Source organism: Calliopsis andreniformis, chromosome 2 (genome assembly GCF_051401765.1).
Source record: "Calliopsis andreniformis isolate RMS-2024a chromosome 2, iyCalAndr_principal, whole genome shotgun sequence".
NCBI classification, from domain to species: domain Eukaryota; kingdom Metazoa; phylum Arthropoda; class Insecta; order Hymenoptera; family Andrenidae; genus Calliopsis; species Calliopsis andreniformis.
Window position 1 is genome coordinate 7,346,606 of NC_135063.1, and position 27,755 is coordinate 7,374,360.

General features: G+C 40.6%; 2 protein-coding genes across 3 annotated transcripts in view; one reads left to right on the top strand and one right to left on the bottom strand.

The window, feature by feature from the left end:
• Nucleotides 1–27,755, top strand: part of LOC143188349 (protein cortex) — a 134,422-nt gene that overhangs the window by 43,452 nt on the left and 63,215 nt on the right. The gene's annotated exons all lie outside the window — the stretch shown is intronic.
• Nucleotides 1–27,755, bottom strand: part of LOC143187679 (uncharacterized) — an 86,165-nt gene that overhangs the window by 12,619 nt on the left and 45,791 nt on the right. For both annotated transcript variants that reach the window (XM_076391921.1, XM_076391917.1), the window contains one exon: nt 22,403–22,473. In XM_076391921.1, coding sequence (XP_076248036.1) covers nt 22,403–22,473 — 71 coding nt within the window. The remainder of the gene's footprint in view (nt 1–22,402; nt 22,474–27,755) is intronic.

The window sequence follows — 27,755 nt, forward strand, 5'->3', positions numbered from 1 at the left end:
AAAAGGTCCTAGAGCACAAGACTATATTTCATAAATATACCCAGGACCCAATAAAAATGTTCAGATCCGATTAAACCATAAATCCAACAGCATATTCAGAACTCAGCATTCCTCAACGATTTCTCACATAGTCGCATTTTCCCCTGGATAAATAGCTATGGCGCTCGAATCCCTCGGTACGAGCATTTACTCAATAAGGCGGGTTTTTCAACGCAATTGGAGTTGCATAACGTATGAGTCAATGGGAGCGAAACTGTCTTGGCTGGTCGTGTATGCACGACGGGCCACCCAGCCGGCACAGGGAACTTGTTCTACAATATCTTCCGTCACGGCGGTCTCCTTTATAAAATCACCTTCGATCGGGACAAACACCAGCATGGCGGAGCGATCCGTCGTGTCTCGGCGCTGGTATTTTTGCCATTCATCGATATCCTTGCCGAGGGCCGTGCACTTGCTCAACGCTCCACGACGATTATTCGTCCCTCTCGTTACTATTTATCAATTCCATGGCTATGTAAGCGCACCGCGAAATATGTCTCGAAATAAGCCATATTTCGAGGGAGAATATTCGCTGTTTCAGCTGAGATCCCATACATGGCTTTTCATCTTTGTCTTCGGATAAAATAGAGACGCGGCGGCATGGATTTGTTTATTGTAATTGTATCGGTTGTACAGTGTTTTTCTTATTCTTCTATCGTTTTTCCTGTAATTTAAGAGAATTAGGAATGATTTTGAAGTTACTGTTATCCATGGCGATTCGAAAGTATGGAATTATGAAGCTTGAAATAAAATTGGAAATTTAATTATCCTATATATCTTGTTTTATATTTTATTTAACACACACTCGCGGAAATTCTCCAATAATCTTCGTAATTATCACGTCATTCGATTCATGTTCTTAGAGCCGAACGTTAGCAATAGCCTCTGACGATAATTAAATTAGCTTGTCGCCCACGGGCGGGAAGTCGTTTAAACTAGTGGCAAAAGAAAAGACCAGCGATTAAAGGCGCCGATGGTTCGACCGATAATTTTCTCAAACAAACAACGAGCCCCTCATAAAAGTCGCCGTAGCATCCTCTTGTTTTATGCGTTACGGGTCTATGAGAAGGCTTCGAGCGTTATGTAGGGTGAGCACAGTGCACAATCCCATGGATTCCTTTATTTCTGCATTGGCCTTTCTACTATTCCACATATTTCTTTCCAACATTCGGCGTACGATTTCATGCTTGCAGCTTCACAATATCGTTTCTTTCAATTGCTCGTGCATAGTATCTTTAAGAGCGCTCTGAAACGTTGATTAAATTTGTCTAACAATAAATGAGTCATACTATTCATTAAAGCCATTTTATAAGTAATTGAAATACGACAAGTCTTTCTGTCCTAACAAACAGTAAAAGAACTGCAAAGCACAGTGGCCACAGACGCACCTCGGATGCACTTTTAGCCCAGCAAGTACAAGCAGTCGTGTCACGTTTGCTCGCCCGCACTTGGACCACCCAGTATAGGTTGTCGATGACGTCAGTGGAGTGGTCGAGAAGAAGGCATCGGTCAACGTCGTGGCACGAACATGCAAACTGACAGACACGACTCTATCAGAGATCGTAGACAGGATTCAACATCGTAAACCTCGGACCTTTCCTCTCTCCTCGTCCCTCCTCTTGTGCTCGCCGTTTCGCTTTCGTACGATTCAGGATCGTAAAACTTGGTTCCTCCTTTCATGGGCTTGTGGGTACGCGTACTAAGAGGAGAGTGATATGTACTCGGGGGCTGAAAGCTGTCGTTTCACTAGCTGTTATTTTTGTACCTCGTTTGCTCCAGTATTTCGACGTTTCATTGTGTTCTTGCTTCTTTAGGTCGACACAACAGGGCTGTTGTCGGTTGGCCAATGCTGAGTCTACTGTATCCTTTCGTTGAAGCATAGGGATCGTTAGGAATAATTCTTGAAACCTTTCATGCGAAGCATGTAGATAGATACCTAAGCAATTTCTGCTCTAAATTTAGTATATTCTTAATATACTCCCTCCACTGAACATTTATTGCTAATTTTTATTTGTATCTTATGTAAAACTAAAGGACGAGGTTCATATAGTCAGTTGACATCGTTATATTCCACTTTTGGTGATAATTTTTATGTGATATCCCTTGATTATAAGAGTACTAACATTAAATTCCTTAAGAAGATGCTTATCAAGGTGTTGAAATATGTCCAAGGTTCCGCCTGAAATGGCAAGTAAAAAATTGTCTTAACGACTGCAATTTAAGGACATGAAGCATCTCATCCTGAGTTTAAGGTAATAAGTTATTGCTGTTCGCTCGATAGAAAATGACCCAACCGATTTAAGTGCCTGTACATTGACATTCTTTTATCGCTGTCCGAAAGCAACAAGGTCCTCACAGCGATAAGAAGATCGACATTGTAACGATCTTGGTTGTGCATGGGTCATCTCAGGTTTCAATTAATAAACGATAAACGTCTACTGTTCAGACCCCATAAACAAACTTTACGAGGAATCATTCTCGGCCCACACGTTAGCCGCGATATACCACGATCTAACTGACAATCCTGATACCTGTTTATTCATGCCCATATTTTTTAACTCTTTGACTTACAATTTTTCTTAGGCTGTATAAATTACAATTCATTTGAATATGTGTAAAATACGTAAATTGACTACTTTTTAATTGAACACGTAATTATTATGATCTTAATAAGGAAGTCATTAATTTCTTAATAATTTTATGATTTCTTCTTGCTCATTAAATTCGATATTATGGTGTCTATTTCAGTACTTGGAACGAATTTGCATTATGAACGATCAATAGGGCAAAGGGTTTGTTACCATTTCTTTACTTTTTTCATCAAACCATTACCTATGTTGCTGACTTTATTGCTAGTAATATGACAATTTAAGAATTAGGTATTACAAATGTGTAAATTTCAGCCTATTCTGATTACGTGACAATGATAAATTATTTAGTTTGTTATTTACTTGTAATCTTAATAAGTACAGGCAGAATTTGCCTGCGACATTCTTTTAAGAAATGATAAATGTGACGATATAAAATGAGCCTCCACTTATTAAGACAACAGTCTAGTAACACGTGATACCTGATGTACGACAGAGAACTTCATCGTTAGCCTCGGGACAGACGAGGTCCTTCTGAGGTTACTGTTCGGTAGCAAGTGACATGCAACATTATCACACGGGAGCTCAAAAAAAGAAAAGAATTGCGTGCAACTTTCGTGTTGAGAACCTGGCCTGTCATATATGACATATTACCATAATGAAATCCCATCTTCAGCACCAGCAGTCTGGTTGTACCTGATCCATCAACTTGTTAATGGTACGAGCCTTCATATTTTCACATATTCTCAATCCTGTCTTTCAAGAAGCCACTAAGAGCGTACATTTTAGAGATGAGAAAAAGTTCAGCGGGTAGGCACAGGAATAAGAGGCTCATTTTACTGACTCTACGTATCCTTGTGTGTGTTTTGATCTGCCCATAAATTAACGACGAATCCTACATGGCGTTGGCTTATCCGATTCAAGAAAGGTGGACTATAGAGAAGAGATTATACTTACTGTACATGGTTGGTAAGTTGGTAGATGGAAGGAATGCTTATCTAAATGATTCTAGTAAAATAAGTCAATGTACTCGGCCACAATCGTAGAGTCAAATCACATGAATTTTCGTTATTTGGTCGAATCAGTATCTACTAGTTGATACTTGCAGTGGCGTCAAAAGAGTCACGTGCCATCTCAGCTGTTAGAGTCAACTCGACCTATATTCCCTTTGTTAGACTCCTCACCCCTACACATTATTCTGTACTCAGAATACTTTTCTTCGTAGAGAACCTTAATATTTTAAACAATCCATCATCTCGATAACTTCAAGAAAACAAAACCACCCTCTTGCAATAGGGTGGAAATTTCAAATCCCAAGGCAGAAATATGGGACCAACTCATACTGCATTAACCTCCCAAGAACTTACAAAAAATACAATTCAATATTTAACAGAATCAAACCTATTTGATAAACTATGAACGAAACTGCTACTAATGACCTAGACGTTCATGCAACGTTAAACCCTTCCACAAAAAAAAATATCTTCCTACTGTTAGGCAACTACTAACTCAAGCTAGTACCGACAAAACATTACTTGAAAGCATCGATGAAAATCGTTTCTCCGCGGCCTCCCACTCGGCCATCAGCGCTCCATAATCTCTATCCCGCCAGCATCGGGGGCAAGCGTTCGACGTATCGAGGCTGTTGATCAGCGCCGATCTGAAATCCATCGGAGAGGAAGGATTTTGCTCGAGATTTCGCGGTGGTTTCGCTCCCGCGGTCGCCACGCTGCGATTAGTCGCGCCTTTCGATCACGTTTTTTCTGGCCTCGCGCGCGCCGGGAAACCGGCTCAGGTTTTCAGGATCGTTAAGACAAGTTTGAGGCCCGCTGCTGAACGTAGGTGGCTCGCAGTCGGCCATTATCGCTGAATCATATGGACAGCAGGGGTTAAAAACGGTTATCGATTCCGGTTCTTGAAACAGTTACGAAGAACTGAAACGATGCCATAACTGTTATGGGTGAAAAAAATTCTGAGATCGAGCTGTAACCTGAATCGATATTGGTCAGAATCTTTTTTCATTCGTAAGATGAGCTTCAGACAATCGTCTTTTTGCCGCGAAATTGTTCACTGGGAAAATAAAGATAAATGTATGTACGATTTTGTGGTATAAGACAGCTCATGGAGCCCTATGTCCTAACTGGAGAAATCGACCGACAAATACTGGCAGTATACAGAAAACTAACATTTACATGCATCACATTCTGAATATCACTACCAGCTATTTTATACGACATTCAATTAGAACAAAGTCTTTTAGGCTGGCTTAAGTCTAGGCGAGCATTGAACGCAGGGTGGTACAAAACTGCACCTTTTTTATAATATATTCCTTGGAATACATATAGTTTTCCCTAAGACACGATAATATGCAGTGTCATATTGTTTTTCGTTGTCCAAACTGCACCCCGATGTGTCACGCTGCGCTGCATCTCCCTGTGTTCATGACCTAGGTTAATAATGATGGCATCATTTTGATTCTTCATTTCTATTTCAGTTGGAAGCTTCACACCACAGCTATTAACAATTTTCGATAACGTTCTAGCTCCTGAGAGACAGTTCCAGAATTTATCTCACTGAAATCGTGCACAGTGCACGTGTTGCCGCCTGATAAAGGAAGAAACCGACGCACTGGGCGCGATACCAGAGCTGAGCGTTGTCCACCGACGCCAGCGAGCCGCGGAGACGTTTTGACATTTAAACGACGCTAGCCAGCCGCTCGCTAATTGCATCGATTAATAATTTCAATGGTCCGACAAGAGCGCGGGCTAATGGGTGTCACCGAGGGCATCTGGTCGGCTGCTCGGCCTCTATCGGCTGAGAAAATTCATGGCTTGTCCACGGCTCGTGGATTCGTGCTTCCGTGCATTCAGCTCCCGATCCATGGGAGCGTGTATGCGCGTTTTATGGTCTGGCGATGAATGCCTCCGCGCGCGAATAATTCACCGTTTCGCAATCATTGTTTGTGCGCTACGAATCTGCTGGGATGGAGATTGGTCAGACTTTCGATGGCCGACTATTACTTGTTTAATGCGGTCTTGGCTTTTTTCTGAATTGCAGTGTGACAGGGTTGGAGATTATTATGAGTAATTAAAGTGCCTTGAATACGATTATGTAAATAATGTCTGATTTAGCTGTGACCTTATTTATGATATTAATATTAGCTTGAAGAAATTATTGAGGTAGGTGTCTACTATAAAGTTAAAATAATTTATTTCTAACCTGAAAAATTATTTGAAAATAATTTCTTGGACTTCAACATAAAACAGAGTTAATCTTCCTAAGCTTTTCTTGCAGCAAGGATAATAAAACAGTTGAAACGATTCACTACATCGAGTGAATTATTTTCCTCTTCTCTTGATGAAACCAAGAGCTCTCTGTAATCTCCTGCTTCTAACAATTTTATATTATATTTCATAGTTCTCAATAGTGTCTTCAGTACCCAACATCCTAGAATCATCTACCCCATCGTTCATCAAACCGAATTTCGCTCAAAGCCCTCCAAGCTGCAGCCTTCGAGCCTGAATCTGAATGTTAACCAGCAGCCGACGTAGAAGGCGTTCCGTGTAAAATCGGCGAAGGGTTGCCGATCGAGTTCACGGTTTTAGCCTGAAACATCCGTTTCGCAATCCATTACAGCGTGACCAGCCGTCACGTCAGCCGCGGTTTTTTCGAATCTCAAGGTTGCAAGGCCGTGATTGCCACGGAGCGAGGCCCCTGGATCGCCTCTAACCAGTTGAAACGGAGGTTAATCGAGGTAACTCTCGGCCCATCCTAGCTCCTTACGTTCCGCGGCTTACACAGTCCCACACATTCTCGCGCGATAAATCCGACATAGAAGCTTCCTCGGCTCTCCGCTTTATAGCCTGTCATTTGGCCTGATAGGGCCTCGATATAGATGACAGTGGATTACACGGTCGCGATATAATACCCGAGGATGAGAGTGCACGCCGAGCTGCGCACACGCGCGAAGAATTCCTGGTCCGCGGCCTTCCGATAGTTCATCGGCGAGGCCTCCATGCCTGTCGAGGATCTGTAACGAACGTCGCTTTGTATAAAAGCGGACGCGTTTCGAGGCACGTTCTAAACGTTCTATTGGTCGTAAAATGGATTTGTCCGATTGGAGACGATGGCTCAGCCATTAATACGGCTGACGATGCATGGACGTTACGACGCTGTACGAACTGAACACGGGGGCGATATATTTATTCAAGATACACTTCTCGGGGTAAACTAATGAATTCTAATTTTATGGGCACAGGTGTTCATATTTCTTGCGTCCCATGAATCTCGATTGCTATGAATGTCTCGGCAGTGATCATGGTCTTCTTTAGGGTAGAATAGACTGGACGGATCGGGAGGTAGAATATCTTGCGACAATTATGGAGGAGGTTATGCTGAACAGAGATATTAAACAGTTTACTTATGAATAGAATATTAGTTATTCTTGGAACCTAAGGTACCTGCCTTTGGAAGAGAGAGAGTAGTTTTAGAACTAATGTTTGAAAAAATGCAGCGAGTTAAAATACTTTGAAGTCGTTCTCTGTTCGATTCTTCGACTCAAACAGACCTAATTAAAAGCATCAAGTCAAAAAGATAAGGAACCTCGCCCACCTGACCTATATCCCCACAGTAACAGCAAATTCGCGGTGAATTAAGAAAACAGACATACAAATTGAAATTCGTGCGAAGAGGATGCCACGAAAAATTCGCATTTGTCTGTGAAAGCCTTCATAACTTCATTACATTTGCTAATCCAGCGACATCCATTAGCAGAAATATTTTCAGAAAATAAACCTAAAAAACATCGATCTTTTTAAGTTCCTAGACTAAAATATCCCCTCAGAGGGTTAATCTCCTTGTTCTATGGTCGAGCAGTTAAATTCGATCGCAATCGGTTGTGTTCAAGCAGCGAATTCAGCAGAGTGGCAGGGAATCGGCGTCGTTTCGCGGACGTCGCGTGTCAGACGCGTGGAGCGATGCAAATTCCCGAAGGCCTTCCGGTCGCGAGCGGAAAAATGAAGAGACGGCAGCGAGCACCGGGGCATCGTGCTCTCGGTGCCGGGTCGTTGCAGCCCGCTTGCACTCGGTGTGCACCGACCAATTCATCTTCCAGATAGTATCGTGGACGGTAGGCAGGCGCTGGAGGAGGCTGGAACGGCCACCAGGGACAGATGAAGGTGTTCCTCGCTCGATGTTCGATGCCATCGTGCTACACGTACGCATCAAACCAAACTCCGCGTAAATCATGCCCTTCAGTAGAGCCCTTCCTCCCTTTTGCTTGTTTTCGGGGACTTTTTCTCGGCCCTTTTACGGTAACGTGTATGATACGTTGGGGAAGGAACGACTGACGTTATTTGCCTTATCTTTTACTTGTACGTCTGCGTACGTACACAGGTACTTGTATTTTCGCCTGTCTGGTAGTTTTGTTTTATGCTTTCTGAGGTAATAGATGCTGGATATTTGTTGGGGTGGATCGGTGTGATTGGTCGCTTTGGGTGATAGGTTCATTGTCACGAGAGTCTTGAGTGATCAGCACTTTGGACTTTCAGTGGTTTTTTAATTTTGAGCTTGTGTGGTGTTAATATTGGAAGAAGAATATTATAATATGGAATTTCAATATAGAAATTATTTGATGCATACAAAATGCATGATACTTTTGTTAATCAGTTTCTCTCATCATTTTTTGTATCTTTATCATCATATTATTATTGAGTAGCTATGAAAAAGTAATGTGCAAAGAATTTAAATGAAGAATCTTTAAATGAAGACACTACTTCAACAAATCAATAGGTAGGTGAATTGTCACCTTGAAATTTTCTTAAACTACGTAATATTGTGATACGCAGATATCATTTTTTACAAACTGATAAATAGATCTTATAGATACATACATAGATCTTATCTAAATACACATGGAAGAATACACATCTCGATTTTCAAAAGAATAGTGACATATCAGGTTTCATCATCTGACTATAGAATGATTAATTTTCGGATAACAAAGTATAAAACATTATTCTCATTATTCATAAAGGTATTAACATTAAAACTAATTGAATCCTCCAATCTCACAATACTCTCCACAGAATCTCATACTCAAGCTCCAACTATGACTACCCAAAAGTACAATAATCACCTACGTCGTAAATTCCACTCACACCATCCGAACAGCCACACAATTGCCTCCTGTTTCATCACAGAGCACAAACGGCGTCGTCACACGTATCTGCCGACGCACACCACAGCCTTGCCCCGCTAAAAATGCAGTCCAGACATGACGCAAATCGCGGCACGCGTTTAATCATGCGATCAGGACAAAGCGCCATCCGCATTGCTGAAGCGTTAGAAGGGTAACGCAAGCGCGCGAATCGCGATCGTTGGATATTTATCGGGAACGCCGCGAGATAGATTTAGTGGGCTCAGTAAAGCGTGTATTACAATTAGTAATTACAACGCGGATCGAATGGTGCGCTGTGAAAAGCAGCGTGGGCGCAGCGGGATCGTGCATAGGCGAGCAGAGAAGGATCGTTTCGGCCCGATCGTAAGTTCAACCGTCCCGGAGATCGCGATATCCTGAGAAAAGAGAGGACGCTGGAGAAATGTCACGCAGACGGGGAAAGTCCGTGTGAAATCAACGGTGGATGTTCTCACGCAGCGTGAAGCCGAACGTTGGCCACCGTAAATCGTCCCTGGTATCGACGCGAATACTTGCGGTTTCTGAGTAATTGATTAGACGATGTTTCCGTGAAATCGACTCGTTTCGCTGATTTCGTTGGAAATGCAAGGTGTCCCAGATTTTAACGGTCAAACTTTGACAGTATATGGGTCTAAATAAGAAGAAGATGTTATATAAATGTAGATCGTTTAGAGCTTTATTCAAAAGTTACAACAGGAATATGAAATATGCAGGAAATAGTAACTTGTGGTTACTGGAAGGTAGTATAGGAATATACCAGCAGCAATTTTTATATTTAGTCTGCCTTTATTTAGCAGTAAACTGTATTTACTGTTTGAACTCTGAGGTCGTCATTTTTTATGGTACTTTAGTAAATTGTTAGATCTCATTGAGTAGACATTTTGAGAAGCTACGTTAATCAATCCTGAAAAATAGCCAAAAATGATAGGAAAACTCGTTATACATTAGTGAGTAATAAAAAGGGAATTGTTAAGCAAGAAAATTAACTATACAATATTTAAATCACGTCTTACTGTTCCATCATTAATTATTCTTAAAAGTGTATACTTTTTCCTGCCCATAGGTATTCTTTAATTTCGCAAGAGGCCTCATTGAATATAGAAATAGTTGTCTGACGAAAACAATCGCGCAATTACGCGATTTTTTAATTCAGCACGGTTTTATTCATCGCGACTGGAAACCTTAATTACATCTCGTTTCCGTGATGCCTATTGCAAATCAATAAGAGTAGGATGAATGATTCCTCTTAATTATAGCGAGAGAGTATTGGAAACCACCCACGTGAAGACGAAGGTATGAAGGAATAAGTGAAAGATGTATACTATCAAAGCCTTTTAATTAAAATCTATTTGAACTAGGGAGAATACTGTAATTAATAGCATACCTAATCAATTGTATATCTGAATAAGGAAATTCAGTATTATACAAATGAGGTAAAACAATCTAACGATACTTTGAAAGGATTTTGATGAGAAAGGGATGTAGCCTGTAAAATATCTTTCTCGTTTAAAACTCTCGATCAACCAACAATCGCGAAAGGCAGTAGCAGAAATAACACAGTAGATCCATCTCCATGCCGCGTTCATTTTTCACTCGATACTTCGCTAAAGACTTAAACGTTTGAAGCATTAAGAAGGCATCCAGGAGCAGCTACCACACAGTGGCTAATGTAAATTCCAAATTAAAACCGCGTCGTTAGACGGATGTCGTCAGCGTGCGTAGTAGACGCAGGATGCGAACCTACAGGCGCAAGATCAATTAGCAATTAAGGAGTCGGGTGACATGATCATTAGTCTATCTACAGAGGAGAGTGGGGCTCCATGCTAATGGGCGCCATTGGCGAACGAACGCCGAGCGTAACACAGCTACTCTTGCCTCTCAGAACAGCCACCGATACATGCATTAAAGCTCAGGATGCCCGACGCTAATGAACAATCATCGCTATTACGCCCTGTCGAAAGCTTACTCGGAAGACGATAAAGCATTCTGCCTGAGAACCTGGCAACGATACCACACAGACATACGGGGTGGTTTGAGAAGGTAGTCAATAGGTCGCTAATGTCTCATGCGGGTCATAGGACTGTGCTGCCATTTTAGGTTTTTGGTGAACACTTCAAGTCAGTATTTATTCCAACCATATACTATGGTTCTGTATTTGATGAGCAAAGAATCAAATTAATTAACAAACTGTGGGAACTGAGTTTTCTTGTTTCACTAGCATGCAATATTTTACCTTTTTTAATATATTTGGGATCACCGTATTTTGCTACTGTATTCTCTGTCACCAGCGAGCGACGACAGTTTTTTAATTGGAAGTATAAAAGTGACTGGAATGTTGTGCTCTCGGTTAATGAGAAGAGCTATTCCCTAATACGATTGGATCATCGGTTTCAATTGTGTTAAGAAATCTGATTCAAATTCATTTGAACCACTCTGAAACCATTCGAAACACTTTCACTTAATTATAACAAAGTTCCGCTAACTAGAGAAATCCTAAATAACATTCCTTAACTCCACCTTATCAAACTATCAACCAAAGCCATTAGACACAAATTTTCCTAAGTACTCAGTAGGTGTGACTGAGTACCCACTCACCCGTCACAAATCCGCTTAGCTCTCCCCATAGCTCATAGTAAACAATAAAAGATAAGACTTAAGATAATACATCAACAAGTGGCCAAGAAATCCATCAATCTTTATAATAACCTTAACATTCATATCGGTCACATCAAGCTGCAATACGTTCCCATAAATATTCAATAAGAAAAACCTCCCAACCTACCATGCCTCCATACCTACACCATCCATCCCACACATATTCCCCCGTTCGTGCTCTCCACGATCAGGCTCTCCCGCGGCACACGTGATCAACGACACTGTAGCGAGCGTCAGTAGAAAACATCCCCAAGGAACACGCGGTAGCCGTGGTCGAACAGGGTCGCAGAGGCAAGGCAGCAGAGAGAAGATGGTAAAAACGCTTGGAGGGGAGCAGAGGGATCGTGGAAATCGTTAAAGCGGCGAATGATTCGAGCACCGATGGTCACCCTTGCCTAGTGGCTCTTGTGCCTCTCCTCCGCTGGAACCTGGCCCCTTGCGTCGTGGTCGCGGGGCCTCACGCTGATGCCCCTCTTTCTTTCTACGACGTTATACTTTATCGATCGTTAGGTACGACATTGCCCCGGCCTGCTTCGTTAAGCGCGAAGCGTAAACGTCAACCTAACGACCGGTGGCAGCCGCTTTAGCTTTTTCTCCGCGCGCTCTAACCCGTAGGGTCGCCCACAGGGACGAGGTCGTGTGGACGTTCTTACGACGTATCGATGCACGACGACCGACGTCGTCGTACGGCGTTTTTACGATTCCACCAGGTTTCCTGGTGGGAGTGGATCGCCCAGTGACAGCGTCTATGGCCCGACTGTGCCCGTGTAACCGGGGTTAACGATACCTGCTGAGGGGTGGGTGACGCGGGGTGAGCCAGGCTAAATTGGTTCCCTTCACCAGTGGAGATTTGTAGACGGGAAGAAGGTTTACTTTCGGATGTTAATGGCGCTGCGTGGGCCGAGTACCTCGGAGACTAGCCGAGGAGTTTTAACCAGGGGGAAAATCATTTTTAAAGCAGTGGTAGTGAAGCTTCTTTATTAGTTACAGCTTGACGAAACGTACGTTGAATAATGATTAAAGATTAATTGATTATCGGTATTGTGTAGTGTTATGTTTGTCCACTGAAGTCTTTTTTTATTAGGGACAATGCACAGGAGCGAGATTTTGAGGTATCTTGTTGCGATTATACATAGGTCTGTGTTAGCTGTTTGTAATTGAGACAGCAAAGAAAAACGCAGGATCGTAACGAGATCATGCGGGAAAATATTGCTCGTGTACATCAGTATTTAACTCTGAATGATTCAGGAAAGAAGTATATTAATACAAGGCACTTGACCAGTACTAAAATTCTGTAAGTATTTTCAATCAAACCAATTTCTTTGAAGAAGTCATTTATCCGTCACTAAAAATCCTCTTAAGTTCTTGAAATACTATTAAAATTTATATCTCACAAATAAAGTCGGTTGTAAAGAGACACTTCCTGTAGTGCCACGGATCATCCGTTTCCAAGTGATAGGATTAGCAAGTTTTCTGTTCCACCTGGTTTTTGAACATTTCGAGGGGATGGCAGTAGATAACTAAACTTTAACTAGACTTTACCAGTAATAAATGTCAGTAACATTTATCGACAACTCGTTTGCTCGGTTATCGCCGATTAAAAGAAGATTTGTTTCCACTAATATTTACGTTTGCTCGTTTTTTAGCCTCTGTCGAGCAGTCAATATAGACTTAATGTGACCAGCGGCAATTAATCGGTTCGCTAGTGGAATTTGAATCAAGGTCCCAACGATACTATGAGCTACTCTACGGAATCTACCGCGCAAAATTTGTCGATATATTTATATAGAAAGTTTATGCATTTTGAGATGCTATCTGTGGTATCGTTCGATCGATCAATTGATTCCATTTCAGGTTGTTAAACCTGTTAGGTCGCGAGACTGGAAAAGTAGGTATCTAATCTCGAAAAGCCATGCTGTTGCTCTGATTATGGTTCGTTAAAAAATCTGGAATTGCCTGTGAGTATTTATGAATTCCTGTGATACTTTATGCAAATCTTGGTTCGTTTAATAAGGGATACACAACTGTAAACTGTTGGAATATTTTCAGATACCAATAGAATATAAATTGTGAATATCTGGAATATAAGGAAGGGACAGTACTTTTATATTTAACATAAGCGATAAAATATTCGCTTAAGTAATTATTATGCTTTAATTTGTTATTTTTAGTTCAATATTGTGTGTTGATCAGGAAAAAAATTGTTTCATATTATATCTCTGGATAGATATTCATGATTTTATTTTCTATTCATCGGTTAATTAATTAAATTGTTAAAATTAAGTGATTATCTTGAGTGAAAATTTTTCGAAATTCCCTAACTAAAGTGAAAAATTTACAATGTTCAGAAACATGAATTTCATCTGCTCACCCTGCAAACAATTTCATCAGTCTAACTAAAGGCCGATTACAGACTGAAGAATCCTTCCTTTTCTCTCTAATCAATAAGAAAAATACAATCGATGTATATAATTGTAAGGCCTTTGGTTGAACATGAAATTAAACGAAATTGTCGATCGTATGCATCTAGGTTAATATTATTCATTGCATTTAATTAAGCCCAGCGACAGTGTGTGAGAAACAAGATCCTAAATAATTCTCCAAACGAAACAACCCCAGGCTGAATTTCACGAAACGAGAGCTGCTGTCCACATGCCACGAAGGTTGTCTCCCCCGCGCTTGTTTTCAGTTTCTATCGTTCAATTTCCATTTCCGTGACCCGTTTCGTGGCCGGTCAATTACGTCGCGCCGTCTGCAGCTCGCTGCACTTTGCAGCGCTATTTATCAATGCCACGAACCGCGCGTATATGTGCACCGCGACTGCGCAAGTCAACAAGGATACACGATATTTTCCGTAACCCTTGAACTCGGCCCAGAATATTCAGACCAGCTGGGCACCGTGGACCTCGGTAAATCGTTCTCGTTCAGTCAAGAAACAATTTCCGTGACAGTTTGCATTCAAACCCAGCCTGCTCCGAGAAAAAGTCCCCTATAAGTGTTCCGCCGTGGTTGCGTTCCATTTCGTTGTTGAAAGTGGCAAATATATCATCGATCTTGTCGCAGACAAGATCTCGCCAACATTTTTCTCGGATCTTTGAAACTTCGAGGTGCTGTGAGATTGAGCTGTGCAAACAATTTCAAGTTTCTCAGCGGGAATGCTGTCTACGTGTGAGGTGCTTGGAAGAAGTCTTGAAAGTTAGATTTTGGTGAACTTATGCGTAGGTGGTGGTAAATGTCCGTCAGTCTTCTGGCTCTACCTTCGATTAGTTTCGATAACCAAATGGAGGCTAGAAAATGGACGTAGGAAAATTGCACTCTAAACGTGTTTGATGATAATTGCTTCCTCGAGTCTCGGCTTCAGCCTGAGCGTCAGCGTAAAAACTCGCGACTAGTTTTCTAGCTTAATAGGTCCTCGCCTACGCTGCTCCTCGGCTAGTGTTAATAAATCGATAACTGGAAGTGTTAAACGATCTTAACATTAGGGATCGTCAAGCCTCCGCTATTTGTCATGGTGTCTCTTAGGATATTGTTGATCGAGGAATCGTCGACTCGCGGCAGAGCGACGCATTAGCTTAATTACAGCGGTCCGCTAACTAATAGCGCCCAGGGCCACAAAGGGACGAGCACTTCTGCAGAGGAGTAGTACACGATTTTAATCGCGGCTGCCTTTGCCACGCCACTTCCTAACTTATCTCGCGATCGCCCGATATAAACTGCCGCGTTCGAGCGAGTAATGCGAAGCTATTTACTCGTCATGCAGATGACCGGTAGCCGCTTCTTCATTTTTCCCTCCTCGCGAGATCCCCTCGCGGCACCTTCGTCCAGCCAGGTTTCATTACGGCGATAAATTGCAGCAGGGCCGGGAAGAGAGTGGCTTGTGAATGGCTGGACCGATTTGTCGTTTAACGAACACTTTGCAGCTTGGTACAATTGGCTCTTGAAAAATTGCTTTACGAGACATTCGGCTCTATCCTGGTATAGTTTTAACTTTCCAAGTAGGAAGAAATGAGGCGGATTTTTAAAATATTGAACTGGAAGACATTTTGTTTCTTTAATAAATTGAAGCAGAAATTATCAGCGCTAGCATTGCAAAGGTAAACTGTGTACAGAGTTTCAGTTTATGTGATATTATCACGAGAAGTGAAAATGTGCGTTATAAACTACCATAATCCATTAGAAGGCTTACTGTTAACGATGCAATGCATGTAAACGTCTATCTGCTCGTGTGTGAGTGCATGTACCAGCTGACATTTAAATATCGCGCGGCGGAAGTCGCACTCCAAGCCTTCAATTGCTGCTATCTTGAAAATTAAACTTCAGATTACAACAAGGTAAGGAAGTTTTCCATTATTTTTGACAGAGAAAATTTTGCATGTTCAAACTCGTTCCATGGCAATTGTGTCGTTAACTGTACATTAGTCATAATCAGCCTTGGTGTGACGAATCCTAGCAGGTAAGAGTGAGACTATTATAATTACTAGACTGCAAGAAAGTACAGTATGCACATAACGTGTAGAAATATCTATATAAAACATCGAAAAGAAAGTACGCCTCATGATTTGCATCTGTATAATTTCAGCAATGACACGACTAATATCGAACGTGCTGGCTTAGAATCGATTAAATAAATCATATTCTTCCATCAAAAATGCATCAGGAGTCTGACTAACAATATTGCTTCAACAAAATTTGCGATTGCTTGTACACGTTTGTGACTTCTCACAATTGGTGAAGTGGACAATGCAATTGCGATAGGAACTCGTTATATTCTTTGATCGATCGCATCTGGCTAGTTAGGATTTACCCAACCCTAGGCTCACACTGAGTTGAAACGTCAAACTAGCGATAAACATATCATTGTCAATACCAACAGCCATTACTATCGCTCATATTCCATGAACGCGTTCCTCTGAAACGAATCCAGCGTAGCTGAGGTATTAAATCGAATTTAACTCGACCGTTACTTAGCACATTTCTCCGAGCAACAATCTCTGTATTTGCCAGCCAACAATCTCGAGCATGCAATAATTACGGCCAGTCATTCGCGAAGAATGACCTCCCCGATAATCAACTTGCTCGAATGAAAAGAAACGAAATTAGTACCGCTCCGCGTGGCCTCCCAGTTTCTCTCGATAGGTTCGACAGATAAACGACAATCTTTCGCAAAGTAACAGTCGATAGTTATTTTTGAGACGACCGCATTCCATGTCGATCATTTAACCCTATGAAAAGATAGGAGATACGAGGAAAAATGCACATCAAATAGAAATGACAAATCATGTACCTTGAAATAGAGATTTTTACGGAGAAAAACAGCATGTTCTGCATTTCCAGCGATTTTTTCGCGATAACCCAAGCAGACAAAGGCTAGAGACTGATTCACTGAGAATATGGTAGATAATCTGACTCAGGGGATTGTATCTGTGCACATTTAGAAAGATTTAGAAAAAGGTACAAAGTGAGGAATTTTGTTAGAAACAGGTATTGGTAGATATTAACTAAATTGTTCGCTTCTAGAATGTATGTTTATTTATTAGATTAACCGAATTTTGTATTACAAGAGATTGATAGTGGAAAGAAATATCGCTGCTGATAGAAGACAAAAAATCGAAAGGATTTTAAAAATAATATGAACTTAGAGATAATTAATAAACTGCAATTTTCAATGATATTGAACTATCTAAAAAAATAGCTATTTAAAGAATAAGTATAAAATTTTCCCTATAAAAGAAATTGCTTTTATAATTTTTAAAGCATATATGTCTTTCATCAGCAACAGTGTCTCCCTATCTGACTCGACTTATTCTACTGAAATCGGCATATCTGACCAGACTAACGCAGACCTGCAGTAGAATAAGCGCCATGTCAGACACATTTCACATCAATTTTTAGCTTTCTTGTCACAATTAATAACTCTAGAATGAAGCTTCAATCACAATTCTGTAATTCTTGATTTTCATCTTATTTTAGTATACAGATCCATCTTAAAATTTCCAACTCTTATGTTGAGCAACCTAGACACAATTATACAATTCTACGATTTCTCAAAGCAATATATAACACAAGTATGACTCACGAAAACGGGATTAGATTCGTCTGCACCTACCTCTACCAACTCTCTACATCTCTATCATCGATTTTTCTGCGTCCCTACCTCTCCATCGCGCGTACCTTTATCTCCATTCCGCGATTGATTTATAGGAATGCGCCAGCGGCAGTAATTAATAGAGATTACGGCTACGTCCTGAGAAAACTCGAACCCTCGGTCTTCCGCGCAGCTATCGAGATTCGATATCGCTGCGATGCATATTTACTACACGTACATTCATGCTGTCTTGAATGCTTCCACATTTTTCCGCGTTTCTTGTAGATCACAAAATCCAGTAATTCACAGCTTTGGCTTGATTCTGGTGAATGACACTTCAAGAGTACGAGTTAAGCAAGGATACAAGTCAGTGTTTTTGCAAATGACTTAAATATTTTCTGTCGTGTTCTCTCTTAGTCCTGCTGCAGACAAGTGTTTTCTTAGCAATTTGTGAAAATTGGGAATTGGGACCGACACACAGGTGCGATAATTTGACGCACGATCTGTCTTCGTTGTTTGTAATTGTGAAAACAAAGAAGAACATATGATCTCAACGAGATTGTTCGTCAAGATATCGTTTGTATCTATTGGCCTTTATCCTTGTTGCTACAATGTGCGGCAGCAAAGAAATGCTTGTTTCTAGTAGGCTTTAACTCAACCTACCCCTGAAATCAGTCTCTCTTGTATCATTCTTCTAAAAATAGTAGACTTTCCTTTCTCACTCTCTCTTTCTTTTCTGTGATGTCTCCCTGCATTCCTCTTTTTCCTTCCCTTTCGTCAGGAATTACTATTAGTTAAGGAGAAATTGATATCAAGTTTCCAGCGCGCAAAGCGGCAATAAGTTAACTTGATTTCACCCAGCTAACGATGTATAATCAGCGCTGGTGAAATTGCAGTTGACTTTACAAACGGCCGCGCGAAGTTATCCCTGTTCCGCCTGTTTAATGATGCCTAAAACGCCATTACGAAGACAGCAACTGGTTTTACGAAACTCGTACTTCGCGTTCGCGTAGTCGCAGGACTAAGAACGTAATTAATAATCAATCAAAAAGGATCCAAGGTCCGCTTGTAGAGTCATCTATTATAAATACGAGCAAGATTTCATTAAAATCAGCGAGGAACACCTTGCAGATGTACCCTGTTATAACGCAGAGGATATTCCATTACAAATGCTCGCCGTGTTCTTTCACCCACAGCGATTTATCTCTTTTATTATTATTTTTCCTTCCCCTCTGTTCTTCGTCTCAACCTACGATATTGCATTTCACGGAGGAAGGCCGAAATACTTCAACGTTTCCTTCATCTCGGCTTGCGCAACTCATTTCAATGACAAATCACAGCCGTTTGTTCCTGCTCTCGATAAACGGTCGAACGAAGCAGGTAGCTGGCTGAGGTAATTGGAAATGCGTGCGAAAGCTGAAACGTACAACATGGTTCGTTGCACCTTCGCGATTCAATTCGCTGATTTTTTTTTTCTTTCTGCGACCCCTGGAGGTTTCCATTGAAAGACACCTAATGGGTTAATAGATGGCTTGCGAAGATAACTTATTTGCTTACTCCATCATTTGACTTATGTTGGTTCTACCTATTTCATTATCCTTCTTGAAAGTCATTTGAACTTAGATTCCTTTGGTAGATTAAAAAATATCATTTCTGTCAGAAGCTATTAACATTGATATTAAGTGAGGTTTGCTTTCGAAGACAATACAAATGTATACTTCAGTTGCCAAAGTAGAATAAATATACGGTTAGGAAATATTTGATCTGATATACGCTACATTTGTAATGATACACAATTCGCTAAATTTTTTAGTCAATTAATTTACTTACTGTGAAATGATACAAAATGGAAACTATTCACATTATTTGCTCATCATGTAGAACTGTCAATCTAAACATTTCCTTGAGTACCCCTGCACATTTCCAAGTACGTACACCAGAAATCATAATGAAAAGAAAGAATAAACGCTTAAGCTATCGACGTAATACTTAAAGAGAAAAGTAGATAGTAATAATAAAAAAACTGTGGCCAATTTTCAAGCATTTGTCCCGAGTGCATTTTCCGATCATAATGGATAGCTTATTATTTTCGCATTACGAGTTCGTAGAATGCCGGATACTCCGCCTTGCAAATTGTGAAAAATCAGGGGCTGACGTTCTTTCAGACTCCTTGGAATTATACTGATGAAGTAGTAGTTGTCCAAGCTACCATGTCTTGAACGTTGCGAGTATCTGACTCTGTTATTACTAGATTTTTTCAATTTTCATTTGTTACCCCGATGTCGAGCAAATTTTCAATTAATGATACGTAACACTCTCTTTAATTTCGCTCGACGTCAATCACTGGTTCCGTGAAACGAACAACTAAACTACAAGACATTTCAATGGGACTGGCATAGAAACTATACTTAATAGCTTTGCCTAGAGCGATCGTTTTCCGAGATCTTGGGAATCATCTCTTTTCTAGAAAAAAAGCGGCAAGGGTATGATTCTTTCCTAGAAATGGCATCTTGTTTTAAGACATTGTTAAGTGCAAAAATAAATGCGCCCGTTTCCTGACACAGTTCTTCGAACGAATACTAATAAGTATGACTAATGTATTTCTAAGTAGAGAGATTTCAGAAATAAAACATCAGGTATCTCTATCATAAATTAGGATAATCTACCAACAAAAGTAAGACTTCCTTTTCAACTTTTTACCCCAACAATATTTTAAGATTATTCAAATTACTGGGTTTCTTTCTACTTTGAAGACTCCTCAGCGTAACCATAGCTCGTTCATTAAACGCGCAAAACCTAACACGACGATTACTGGGACGCTCGACGCTTGCTGCAAGGTATATTTTAATAATACCCGCAGGAAGACGTCTGAATGGGTTGCAGGGCGCTAAGATCGCGCGAAAGGAGGCATCAGGCCGGAAATAAGACGCTGATTCGACAATTCCACGTGTCGCGACGATTTTGCTGTTAAAAAGACCAGTAGTCATAATGGCTACTCTCGCAAGAAGTCGTAAGCTGGCAAGTAGCTTCTTCGTGAACTCGATTAAGGACTTGAGCGTAAGCCGATTAAGAGACGATGTCCTTGGTGTCTTGTAACAGAACACTGACGCGACGCTAGGATTACGCGTCTTCTGGTAGTTCGCACCACGAAATCCATCCGTAAAATAACTTGGGGGCAATGTAACGTGAAACCATTTAGAGCTCGTGTCTGAACGATCCTTGTCATTGAACTTGGATTAGGTTTGAGAAAAATGTAATGTTGTCTTGATAGAAGCTCTAAGGTGCTCTCATATGAATCGATGAGTTGAAGAACAGTACCAGTTCAAAATTAGCTATTTTCGTATAAGTATGTAATCTGACAAATATATCTGAAACCCAGAGCCAAGATGTATTAAGTGAGATGAAGAAAATGGGCCTTATACACTCAAGATCTGTGGTTCATGTATAAAAGAATACACAGTATTACGCGTTAGGATCAAATATTTCACAATGTGGTTTTTAGACTTGTAGGTACTGTTCTTTAATTCACACATTCATATCTTCTTATAGTTGTCTACTTTATATATTCTATATATAGAAATATATATTCTATTTATTCTTGTTGTTGAGTTATAGCGAGTCTGTCTGTGACAGGCTGTATCTACTTATTACTACCTACAAGAGGTGTTTGGAATGATCGCCTTACATTTGGACACAAAACTACAAACTACAGGCTTCTCACCACCTTAATTTATCCAACTACTGTTTAAATTTTCCGGAATCCTTCTTTAATACAACACAAAACTTGCTATAATTCAAAACAAATACACGACCTATAAATCTAGTTTACACGAACTCGAACATAGACTTCATCTATTATACTAACAGACTGAAAGGGTGGTCGAGCATCTTGCCAACCACTCTGCAAAGCTCCCTTGAAGTACAAAGATGTACTACAAAATGTACACTTTATAATAAATTTATTAATGACATTACATAAAATAAATAAAAAAGAAAGACCAGGGAATCGAACTCACGACTACAAAATGTTTCAAACTTTACATATAAATACCTCGATTATTAAGCTATACTCGAATAAATGTTCAACCAGAGGTCAACCTATTTTCGACAAACATTCGCCAAGGAAAGATTCGTGAAAATTCTCTGCCTCACTGTGTCCTCTTATAAGGTGGATGCACTCAGGCCACCGCAAAGACTTCCTGCGGGTTGCGCAGGCAGGAGCTCGCAACATTGATCGATAACTCTGGTACTCGATACCGGGATTCCGTGTGCAATCAGTCGGCCAAGGTTGGCCCGCGGTCAGCTGTTGGTAGGCGGTCCGGGAGCGCGAGACGAAAACCGGTGGAGGCTCGCAAAAAAGGACGAAGAAACGCGATGGAAAGGGCGAGGAAAGAAAAAAGGGACCCACCGGTCGTCGAGGTTGCACCTGCCACGTCCGTGGCGCGGCCGTACAAGGCCGACGATCCCGAAGAAACACGGGGCAGCGATTCCGCGCGGCTGAGGAGCGACGAACAACGCTCGAGTCTCGCCTTAAGCGGCGTCTCTCCTCGAAATCACCGTCGATCGATCTTGAGATTCCCCTCGAATCGCGGCGGAGCCCTCCGAGCCGATGTCAGGACGATCGACATTGAATTTCATACAACGAGCTGCCACGAGGTCCCGTTTTTTCCACGCGGTGACTACCAGGACTCGATCAGTCTTTGAGCGAGCGGAGAAACCTCGGGATTTCGTACGCGGTTAAGGGGGGAGGGTCTCGCTTTGGCGTGCTTTCTGCTACGATAATGAATGCTTCCGCTCGAGGAAGACATTATTTTAACGCGTTTTCAGCGTACGACTCACCGGTGACACGCGGCTGTTCGCTGCCTGGGGAAATCCTGTACTGAGAGACAGGTGCGAGGTTACAGTCGGTCCTGAAACAAATCAGAGAAGAATTGATGAGAAGTGAAGGGATTTGTGATGGAGATAGTTTGTTCGATAGAATATAATGGAGAAGAGTTTCAACAGAATTTTATTGAACAGTGGTGACCACTGAAATTGCATCACCTTATAATAAGGTGTAAAAATCACCTAAATATCAATACTTTTGGTATCACTGTAACATGAGAAATAATTGTCTCTATTATTTGTCACTAATCTAATTCCCTTTTTGTACTTGAAATTTTGATTTGTACAATAATTTAAATATATTTAAGTATCACGTTTATAATTACTTTCACATTCAACAAATAAGTGTTACGTATTTTTAGCCAGTGTTGCAATCTTATTGGCCTTTACTAGGTATATGCGTTTACTTTTTATACTCCATCAATCTTTCTTCGATTCTTCACTGTGTGAAAAACTAAAATATTATACACTTTGAAAATTATAAAAGTTTCAAGTTTCCAAACGTACAAATTTGTAAATCTTCAAATTTACACATTTCTAAATACCCATATAGTCAAGCTGTCAAAATATCGATCGAAGAAAGGAAACAGAAAAGAGTTCACGTTTTTCTCTTGTCATATCTTTTAAATAAAGATCTACATGCATTTATTCAATTTCTGAATAGAGATAACCGATCTGTGTTCGCGCTGACGTGCGTGCAGAAAGAAACTCGCAGCAAGAAGTAGAACAACGATCGATCGATTTTACGCACGTGCGTGCCAACGCTTTTACACATTACGCGCAATACGCGGGTCGCGCTAATTAACGCTTGGTTAATTACGGACGATCAGCGGAACGAGTGCGGTATAAGATGGGCTCAAAGCTGGAAGATTATGGTAGGAAAGTGAGAGTGAACGCATTCCAGGAGCGAAAACGTGGGTAGCAAGCAGTCGTGAATCAAGTAAATTAATTATCACTTTTGTTAGCCCTTTTACGTTGAATGGGATTATTCGAGATTAATAGATGGAGAGATATAATCAAACTACAGACATATTTTACCTTGAATTTATTGTATTGGCAAAATTGGTGTAATAATTGCATAGATTAAGCATAGTATTTAATGATTTATGTTTTTGTAAATTATCGTGATTTTAAAATTTTTCAGAATTCCTATTTCATTTTCAATTCATACTAAATTGAGGTAACTATCAATTAAGCTCAGAGATATAAGCGATATTATTTATTATGTGTAATTAATTTGATTCGAAATGATATTTGATATCCTTGAGGGGATAGAACACAGTAGAAGATAGCAAACAAATTGCTACATATTTCGATTAATTTACTTATTACATCAAGCTTTGAATACCTATGAATTTGCTAAGAAATGCGTTCGCTAAGTTGACCGCCATTATAACAGAAAGAAAAATATCGGAACATTAGCGTAATTAAGCGGAAACACTTAGTTAGAATCGAATCATTAACACGTATTATACTGTATCTCAGTTGAATATCTTATTTCATTGCCAGTCGATTCAGCTCGTGTCAGTACACGTTCACGTGCGTGCGATGACTCATTCACCTGCTGTAAACAAACATTGCTCGACAGGTATCAACCATTTACGCGAAGCTCTGCTTATTCATTCATAATTAATGTCTCTATATGCATGCATGCATTCATTAAGCGCAGTGTTGTAATAAATTATCCTCACTTTTTAATAACTCTACGTCTCAAGGAAAATTCATGGAAATAAGGCAAGGAGTTACGTAATCGTTGAAGGAAATTAATGACACTACATTATTCCGTAACTTGATTAGATCTACCATGTCAAAAATGTTGTCGTATTTTCGATACATTCTTCTGACTCACGGGACAGTCAATGGCAAAGAATGTCTGCACTGTATAAACTTTTACTGCCTTGTCAGATACTTTCCTTTACAGATTCAAAGTAAACATTTATATTTGAAGTAAAAGATATTATCGACTGCTTTGTTTATATCAAATCTTAATTGGAGCTACATTTCTGTCTGTATCAAGGTGTGGCTGCACTGAAGTAACAACGAGCAACATTGTACTGCCATGCCATGTTTCTTGAGAAAGTTGCCAGTTGTTCCCATAATTTCTTCATGTTTCTGTTACTGGTGATAATGTCACTGCTTGTTGCATATTTCCATTCGAAGCAGTTTCCACTCGCAATGCAAACAAATTTTTCTTGAGTCTATACATTTTCTACATTTTGCAGCCGCTGGAACGAACACGGTTCATACGTACATATGTAGACAATTTGTTGCAAGCAACAAATGTAGCCTACAAAATCCAAACGTTCCTTGGACTGTGTTGCTCCAATGTGAAGTAAAAGTTTCTTTAACTTACATTTCCTTGGAGACCTTTTAGAACACGCAGCAACAACAACAACGTTACTTGCTGTTGTCTATTCCCTATGCTCGTTATTTATACTACTCTTCTAGAAACAGTTTCACATAAAACTTGACATATCTCCAATTGAACTTTCAATTTATATCTCTCCTGAGCTTCCCTAGATAACAAATAAAATAGACATCTCGAATTCCAACCTTCTCCATTATTCCAGCCAGAAAGGCATCAGATCCCATCATCAAAGGAGCCCAGTTTCATCAGCTCTCTGAAACGATCTCGGGAGATCGCGATCGAAGCTAGCCACAACGCGATGTCCTCGTCATTTTCCCCGTCATTCCCGTCATCGTTGACGATGCGTCGTTTCCAAGCGATCCAGCACGTTCGCGCGCACTTAGCGAGGCGGCCGCTTACCGCGATCCAAGATCGCAGATCGGAGATCGTGTCCGCTTTGCGATGCCGCCGACTCGTTACCAGATTGTCCTCGCATCTCGTTCTCCTGTTTGCGCGAATGCACGCACACGTGTACTGAGATTTGCCGCTTTTATCGCGCACTTTGATGCAGAAGATAGAACTGGCGGTTTTTAGTCAAACATGCTCGCAGTGATTCGTGAAAGGGATCAGTGGTGGAAGATTGTTTGAGGAGAATTTTTATCGTCAGCTGTTTCATGACTAGTGTCGCGTATTTGAAGAGCAAGATGAGTTACATTTCCTCAATTTTATAGGAGAGCAATAGATTTTAAGGACGCTAGCGACAGGATACTAAGAGTAAAACGTTAGGAAATGACAAAAGGAATCATGCTATAAATGTGGCTAATATTCTTCAATAATAGAATGTTAAAAGAATTGTTAGAGATTAATTTAATATCTTTGAGTTTCTCTTTGAGATGTCAGGTTATTCTTCTGTTCCACATGGACTCGTCAATTTATTTCTCTGTAACCTCATTATGAAAATAGTTATATCTTGGAGTTTATCAGAACTTTCAATCTTTTCAACTCTGACACATAAAAGCACCCCTTTTGAGCTACCAGATGACACGAGAAACATAAAATCGACGAAAACAGACTCATCAAGTTTCTCTGTTACGATCTTCAAAAAATTATTATAATCGTAGGCTTTTCAGTAGCAAGATAGGGTAGATGAATGATTTCAAATAAAGCCAAGTTCTGTACTGCCTTATCTGCAAACTTGCTCCAAAAATCGGAGAAACTCTAAATACAAAAAGTTTCACAGCCTTGTTTCTTGCACGCGCCAAGAAAGTTCCACTGTTCCCATTGTAAATCCAGCGGTCGGTATAAATCTCCAACAGCGACCAGATAAACCATATTACGTCGAAATTCGCTGACACAGGAAATAATAAGTCCCAGGCGGTTCAAGCTAGCGTTGCTGGCTCGCATCGGTGAAAAATCGTTCCGCACCTCGGCGAACGTGATTTACCACCTTAATACGTTCGGACATAATTCGTTGCGCGGACAGTAACTAGGCACTTAGCAGTCGGTAACGGTTCATGCGAAACGAGGCAAAGGGTTAAGCTATCCGGTGATAATCGTCGGTGGAACAAGTACGCGATGGCCGTGGTGAAAAATGACCAGGCAACCGCGAGAAACCGTTGAATTTTTCTTGGACGATTGTTCGATGAGGTATGGCGAATAGCTTCCGCGGGACGTGGCGCAGCTATGCCGCGAATTTCAAGAGTCGCGAACCATGGTGGCGGGTATTAAATGCCTTATCGCGTTAAAAGTCCCGCGGCTTGCCTTAATATTCTTGCGCGCTGGGACCAATCCCAGCGAGCATCAGCAGATCGCGTTACAGTCGAAGTTGCTGGATGTAATTTACTGCGTTTGCGATCCGCCGACGTTCCTGAGAGAAACTACGCTTATGTCGTACTGGGGGATGGGACAGCGCTGATTTTATGGAAACAGGAGAAAGTCTGGGGCATAGGGTGAGTATGCAGATGGGTTGAATGTCGAGTTTGGTAATAGGTAGGCAAGAGTGGGGAAAGAAATGGTAGGAACGTGTTTTATGGAGAGGTCTATCTTTCTAGTATTTCAGTTTTGTTATAAGGAGACTGTGGACGCTTATGCGAATTCGTGTTTTTGTGGACGTTGCTGGGAAGTGAAACCTAGAGATCTATTTCATGCTTGAAATATTATAAAATATTAGAAATAGGTAATATGAGAAATAATAAACTTCTATTTTTTATGTATCTTTTCGAGAAGCCTCATTTGCTGTTTAATTATAAGGGTGTTTGATGGCAAGTGTCAGAAATTTTATGTGACGATTCTACACGTTAAAATAAGACGAAAATCAAGAATAATGAAAACGTATTTGACAGCTACTAACTGTTAAAACAATACCTAAAACACGTGTGAAATATGTCTGACTCAGGGCTTATTCTACTGCAGACTTGCACTAGCCAGGTCAGACACAGCGAAGCCAGTAGAATAAGCTCTGAGTCAGACATATTTCCCGCATATTTTAATCGTTTTCTATGCAGTTAATAACTCTCAAACAAATCCTTAAACGCAATTTAATCATTCTTGATTTTTCTCCCATTTTGAAATGTAAAATCATCCATTAAAATCTCTGACATCTGTTACCGAATATCCTGTATGTATAATACAATTATCTTGGATTGTTCTATTTGAAGTAAAAAATCCAACAGAAAAAGAAGCAAACCACCACAAACAAACACTAAAACAATATAAAATCGTATTTTTCACTTGCATTTCAGAAATCACTTAAAAAAGGTTTCTAAACGCAGCCTCGAGGAAAGCTAATGTCACCACGTTTCACACGAGCAGTATTAGTATCAGGGTTTCGATTAACCGAAGTATATATTACGGAAAACGATAGATCTGAGAGTTTCCGGCGGTATCCATAACTTTCTACAATCGTGAGCGATAATTCGTCGGCGTTCGCACAATGATTCCTGCATTAGCAGAAGGTTCTCA